Source organism: Myotis lucifugus, unplaced genomic scaffold (genome assembly GCF_000147115.1).
Source record: "Myotis lucifugus unplaced genomic scaffold, Myoluc2.0 scaffold_87, whole genome shotgun sequence".
Classification (NCBI taxonomy): Eukaryota; Metazoa; Chordata; class Mammalia; order Chiroptera; family Vespertilionidae; genus Myotis; species Myotis lucifugus.
In genome coordinates, this window is record NW_005871135.1 from 2,980,832 (window position 1) to 2,987,913 (window position 7,082).

Genomic DNA, 7,082 nt, shown 5'->3' on the forward strand with positions numbered 1-7,082 from the left:
GGACACATTCCCAGTTGAACTGGACACCACTTGTTAATTATGCAGCCCTCACCAAGGAGAAGGAAACAGTATACTCGCCTTTACAGGTGGGAGAAAAATATCCATCCCTCCACAATAACACCCTTCTGACAAATGCTAACTCTTTAAAACCACAAATCCTGTTTAAAGCAACCACCAAAAACACTGTATACATCTTCTGACTAGTAATTCCAATTTACAGAATCTAGGTTAAGAAATGCCCTTCAATAAGGTGAAAGCTCATGTTCAAAGATATTCCCTACAGCACTGATCAAAATTGTGAGATTTCTGCAATGACTTAAATGTTCTGCAACAGGGAACATAAGAAAACCTGCAGTTCGGCCATTCAGCGGACTAAGCCAAAGCCAGTAAAAATGATGTTCTGTAACATGTTAAAAAGCTTATGATATAATGCTAAGTGAAAAAAAAAAAAAGCACAAAATTCCCTCTCCATTCAGATTATGAATATGACAAAAGGAAAAGACAGATGCAAAGACTAAAATTCTGAAGACAAACCAAGAAAGTGAACAGTAGGTTTGCTCAGGGGTTCCAGTGAGCACCATCCCCATCAGGGGAGTGACTGGGAACCCAGGAGGAGGGCATAAGCTCAAGGTCATGGGTCCTCAGAGGAATCAAAATTAAAGATTCCTGAATGGTTCTACACTGAAAAAAAAACAGAGACTAGAAAAAAGAGGGACAGGCAAGAGGAAAGTAGGAAGTGCCCAGCACCATAGAGGAGGGCTCTGAAGAACAGAATCTTAAGCATTCTGATGTTATGGAGCTGGCTTGCTACATTGGGACCCGGCCCCTCCTGGCCCTCCCACCCTCAGTCAAGTTGGCTCTTCCCACAAAGGCCCACGGTCCTGGGGTTTCTGGGAAAGGGACTGACAGTGCAGGAGTGGTACTGGAGACAAAACAATTCATGGTCTGACCTAAATTAGAAGAAGGTAAATCGTACACAGAAATTGTAGCGGGGTACTGCCAGAAACCCAAAGAAAGCAAATCTAGGGAGCTAGCGACTGGAGGCCCCAGCTGAGACCCGAGTTACATCACGCATGTGTACTTCATGCTCTAGGTATGTTTTCAAACTGTGCTCCTCAGGACCCTGAGTGTCCTAGGGGAGCCTGGGAGGCCACCATGGGGACAAAGCCTCCACTCGGACTTTTTTACATACTGGACCCACATGTAAAGTTTCATCTGGGAAAAAAAAAAAAAAAGCTGGGAGGGGGGAGTGGATGCTTAAAAAAAAAAAAAGGATTTAAAGTTTTTGAAAACCATTTTGCTGTGTAATCAGGTGTCAACAAAGGACCTTAGCAAGGATATGCCCGTGTCTGACTTGTTCTCTGGGTCCACTCTGGGCTCCTTGCAAAGAACCCGCTAGAAGAGAGACCAGAAGAAGTCAGCTGAGGTCCAGAGTCTATACCAGGGGTTAGAAAACTACAGCCCTGGGTCAGATACACCCACCTCTGTCTTGGTGAATAAAGTTTTATTGGAACCCAAACACATCATTTGTTTACAGATTATCTATGGCTGCTTTTTACTGCAATAACAGGATTTAGTAATTGAAACAAAGAGCAAATGCCCCACAAAACTAAAATATTTACTCTCTGGCCTTTTATAGGAAAACAGTGCCAGTCCCTGGTCTATCTGTTCTGGTCTATACTGTTCCTTGAACTTCTGAAATACACTGAATTATAAACACTAAGCCCTACCTAATACCTCAACAGGATGTAACGAAGACTGCAAATACCGAAGAGGTAAAGGGGGGCTTAGGGGCAGGTGGGGCCTCGGGAGGCTGATTCTGCCAACTGAGCCCATGGCTCCACGATCAGAGGCAGGGCAAGGGGCTGACCCGTGGGCCAGGGCTTCCACGAAAGAGAAACACAGCAGACTTACAGAATTACAAAATACCTAACAGGGGTTAGGTGATCTCTGGCATCTGTACAATTCAAAGCAGAAGAGTCTTCCTAGTGCCCTTGCCTTAGGAAGAGTTTGAAAGAAACAAAGGAAATGAACCAGAGTTTCCAGCCTGCCTACTTAGAAGAGCAAGGAAATAGCAAGTCATATAATAAGTCATCATTTAAAAAACAAAAATGGCTTTTCCCCAGTCACCAACACTGTCAACAACCCTAGCTTTCCCCAGTGATAAATGACACTCTGAGTGACCAGCTCTGGCCCACCCAGAATCTCCTTCCCTCAAAGAAATATTCAAATGTCACCACACTCTTGCTTACTACGGCAAGATGACACACTGTTGTTTAAACCAGGAAACCTTGGCTGTGTTTAAAATGCTTCGTAAAGCTTAGCTTACCTTGAGAAAAATTGTTCACCAAAACTGAAGTCCTCTCAGACTCGCTGTCTTGCTTCTGGTCTTGTGAGGAGGAGGACTTTTCAGACATTTCACCATCAGACAACGCGTGAGAGGCTGCAGGCTCAGGAGATTCAGGTAGAATATGTTGGTAGGGTAAGCTGTCTTCCTCAACCCTTGACCATGGGAGTGAGAGAGAAATCTGAGATCCCAAGCCAGGACCATGCCTTCAGAACACGTAAGATTCCTGGGCCCTTTGCTGGGTTGGAGCCCCTTTGCTTCCCTGGAGCATTTTCGGCAAGGACATTCAGAAGACAAAAAGGGCTCGGGGCTTGAGTCTGGAGCAGGGGGAGCACCACCACCTGGCTTGTGGGGGAGAGATCTGAGAGAGGGCATCAGTCCATGGCATACCAGGCTCTGATATGAACTATATTACTTGGTCCTCGCAGAAACCCTGTGAAGTAGGGAGTAGGATTCTCACCTAGAGTTGGGGGGACTGAGCCCCATATAAACTTGCCCGCTGTCTCACAGCTCCCAGGTGATGGGTTCACATTTGAACCCAGGTCTGCCTGCCTTCAAGGCCCCAGGAGAATGAGACCAACCTAAACTCATGAAGTGGCCTTAGGGGTTTAAAAACCTCAAAACCCTTGTGGTCCAATACCTCCATTCTGGCAATCATCTGGTTATTAACCTGTATTTCCCAAGGCAACCTAAGCCATGAGGAAAAACATCCTGAACTCTGTAAAAAGCCCATGTGAATCTCCATTATAGATAAGCTCCGTAATTTAAGCTCCTTTTTTCTCCCACTTTTTCCTATTACTTCTTGTCTCATTATTCATAAACTCAGACAAGAGCAAAGGACTCCAAAACTGCGATGCATTCATTAACAGGTAAACACCAGATGCACCTTTGCTCAGACAGCGTGATGGATGCGTGGGCTTGCCGCTGCCTGGCAAAAGTGCGGAATGGGCCAAGAGCCCCCGTTTAATTAGCTAAGGAGTGGCCCATGTGAGTGCTAAGCCTACAGCTCAAACAGGTAGAACAGAAGGAAAGAAACAAGCCTGTCAGAAACGGAAGGGTGACACATGGTTGAGGAGGCTCCCTGCCTCCCCCTGCCCGTTCTCCAAGAACCACCGTTGCCTTTCAGATGGCAAATCTGATCATGTGTAATGCCAGCTCACCCTCCTTCAAAGACTCCCCTCTTCCTACAGAACACATTTTGGACTCTTAACACAGTATTTGAGGATAAGCCCAACAAGGCCCTGCCTGCCTCTCTAGCCCCAACCTTCACATTTCATACAGCAGCCACACTGCTTAAAGGGGCCACATCTCCCGTGCATCAAGAATGGACACTCTCTCAGCCCTCAATGCTCATCCTTTAGATCTCAGCAGACTGTCTCCGGTCTGGGAGGCCTTCCTTACCCTCCCACAGACTGCCAATGGGGTGTGATCTGTTATTTTAAGGATGGAAGTGGAGGGTTGAACTGGGAATACTGCAGGGGGAGAGGAGTATTTCTTCTAAAGTTACAGAAACACTGATAGAAATGTCCTCCAGTGAGCCCTGATCACCTCCCTGCCTGCTTACTGGTGGCCTTCATGATGCCAAATAAATTCTGCACCCCAGACTGGTCTCTATTTCTTTATTTTACCCCCAGGAGCCCAGAGGGCTGTAGTTCCAAAGAGGAGAGAAGTACTCATAGCCCTGTAGCATTCAGAACCTTTAACAAGAAAACAGAGGAGGGCAAGACCTTGACACTTCCAGTTGCCCGGAGGCAAGCTACGAGAGTATGCAACCCATTTAGTCCGTGAACATTTTCTGAATTCCAACTACATGCCAGATACCTGAGGTTGGAGCAGGTATAAAGGTATTAAAAACACAGTCTTTGCCCTTCAAAGGCAATGTGGAATAATAATAACAGCCCTGGTGTTGGAGTACAACAGGCTCAAGTTCAAATCTCAGCTCTGCTCTTAATGGCAAGTATGCAACTCTGACCCTCAGGCTCCTCATTCAAAAATGAGAATAATAATGCTCACCTTGTAAGGCCAGAACTATTGAAAGTGAATGCCTAGGCAGGGGCTGACACATACCAATACCCAGTTAATGCTAGCTCCTTTCCTCTTTTGAGGAATTTGGGAGTAAGAGATGAATGCGGAAGTATTACAATACCGTGTGCTAAGTTCTGTAATGTAATTATGTGTCAAGTGCTACAGGAAGAACAACTGATCCTGAATGCAGTGGAGAGATGGGGGTGTCAGGAGGAGACAGTTCGTTTCCATGTGAACTGACTGCCATCATGGTCTAGAGCAGCAGTTGCCAACTGGTGGTCCGTGAGGTCTGAAAGGTTGGCAACAGCTGGTCAAGAGAACAACAGTCAGAGAAGCCTGGGATACATGATGGAAAGGAAAGATGGGTCAGACCAAGAAGGGGCTCAAATGGATTTATTCTGCAGGTACCAGGTGCCAACAGGAGAATGTGTCCTCTGGTTCACAGCACCTGGCCGAGTAACCTACTCAACTGGATGAAGGCTGCAGGACACACAGCATGACCCCTTGGTTTAGTGTGGCCATTCTCAGTTTCACAGGTGTTTATGCTTTATTTACAAGAAGCAGAAAACTACCAGGGGGAGGGAGCAGAAATACTAAAAACACCCGCAGACAAACCACACCTGCAGCCCTCTTACCAAACACTACACACTCACCTCTCTATCAGTTCACTCTGGGTACTCATGTCCACTCCTACTGATTTTCCTAGAAGCAGAAATGACATGAAGAAAAACATTTTTAAAAGGTGTTCCCTGATGATTTCTTGCTCACACGTTTGCAGAGACACTATTCCATCTGTTGAATCACTCTTTATAGCAACCCCGGGTATTTAAAGTAGGATTACCAAGAACATGGTTCAGACTAAGACTCCTCATACTGTTCGGGTTCCAGTTCTAGCAAGACTGTGACAGCACTAAAGCTAAAAGCAGTGGCACAGGTGCAGGTTCTCGGGCCTTCTCTAAAACTCTGATACTAGCAGAATACATGCTCTTTATAGGAAACTAGAGGCCCGGTGCATGAGATTCGTGCACTGGGGGGGGAGGAGTCCTCAGCCCAGCCTGTGCCCTCTCGCAGTCCAGGAGCCCTCGGGGGATGTCCGACTGATGGCTTAGGTTCGCTCTGCTCCCCACAGGGACCAGGCCTAAGCAATCAGTCGGACACCCTTAGTGCTGCTGTGGGGACAGGAAAGGCTCCCACCACCGCCGCTGCCGCTGTGCTCACCAGCCTTGAGCCCAGCTCTGGCTGAGCAGCGCTCCCCCTGTGCGAGTGCACTGACTACCAGGGGGCAGCTCCTGTGTTGAGCATCTGTTCTGCTGTTTGGTCGATTTGCATATTAGTCTTTTATTATAAAGGATAGGATGGGTAACAGAATCAAGAAAAAGATCACTGTCCTTCGGGTACCCACTACGCACATGTCACTGAATCCAGTCTCTTCCATTCTTTGTCCATGCATTTTGACATGAGGATAGGATACTGTGACTGTATTTTTCACTTCATACTTATAAGCATTTCTCTTACTAAATGTGCTTTAGAAACATCCTTTTTAATGACCACATTAATATACCATTATAGACATGCACATACAACAATTTTGCCAGTCCCATTTTGACATTTAGGTCATCTCCAATTTTTCACTTTTATAAAAAAATGAAATAAACATCTTTGTGCATGCAGCTTTATCTGCATTTAAATTGTTTCCTAAGGAAAGGCTCTCAGAAGAGGGATTACTAGGGAAAGGAATATATGATTACCGTTGAAAAAGCCAGTGTCTACAACAGGGGGATGACAAAAGAAAACAAAATGAAACAAAGCATAGCTGGGCAAAAGATCCTCCTCTCTCTCCTGCAGGTCCTCATTTGCTGTTTGAAAGGAGGCACCTGAGCCCAGATTTCAAAGAGACTAACAACTTTATTTGAAAAATACTTCAAAACTCTGGAAACTGCAGACTGAGATGAGCTCTTTGAAGAAACTAACGTGTGGCTAAAGAACAAAACAAACCCTTCCATAGCCGAACTTGAAAAATGAGCCTACAATTAAACTACACCCACACACACCATTTTCAAAACGACTCCTAAAGGAGAGTTCACAACACCACAGCCCCAGGAAAAGATCACTAAAGACTCGCACATTTGCTTTCTGTCTGTGGTTCCCACGAATGAACTCGCAAGCTGGCTGGAGGGCTGCCAGGGCTCCCCCTCCACCTGCCATGCCAGCCACTGGGCCGCAGGTCACAGCCCTATACCCTGTGCTTGAAAGTCACCTCCCACTGCAGGGCTCTGTGGGCACCAGAATAAGACAGGCCTGAGCAACCAGGAGCCGGGCCCTGAGGATGGTTCTTTAATAACCACTGATATTAAAGAACAGGCCTCACAACCATCCTCCAGGCCCAGTGTCAGTATCTCCATTTTACAAGTGAAAATCCAGGAGGTCTACTGCTTCCACTCTCTCACTCTGCCCAATGCACACTCTCACCTCCTTTCCTGCAGGTTCCTGTTTAGCAAGGGACACAGAAACATTCCCACACATCTCCACCACACATCCACGTCTCCATCTTCTCGCTTACATCCTGCAATGACATGCTATTTGGGCTCCCGGGAGGGGTTGACTGGCCCCTACCATGGTGGATGCTCCCAAGGGCTCCATCCCTCTGTTCTCCACATTCCTTCTCAAAGAGGGAATCTCTATTTGATTGGGTCAGGTTCCAAGACCAAGG

At 46.5% G+C, this 7,082-nt stretch overlaps 1 protein-coding gene across 6 annotated transcripts in view; it reads right to left on the bottom strand.

Annotated features, from left to right (window-relative positions):
- CDK5RAP2 (CDK5 regulatory subunit associated protein 2) overlaps positions 1–7,082 on the bottom strand; it is a 157,200-nt gene that overhangs the window by 23,947 nt on the left and 126,171 nt on the right. For all 6 annotated transcript variants that reach the window (XM_023755935.1, XM_014457880.2, XM_023755934.1 and 3 more), the window contains 2 exons: positions 5,026–5,074; positions 2,330–2,502 (listed from right to left, as the gene is read on the bottom strand). In XM_023755935.1, coding sequence (XP_023611703.1) covers positions 2,330–2,502; positions 5,026–5,074 — 222 coding nt within the window. The remainder of the gene's footprint in view (positions 1–2,329; positions 2,503–5,025; positions 5,075–7,082) is intronic.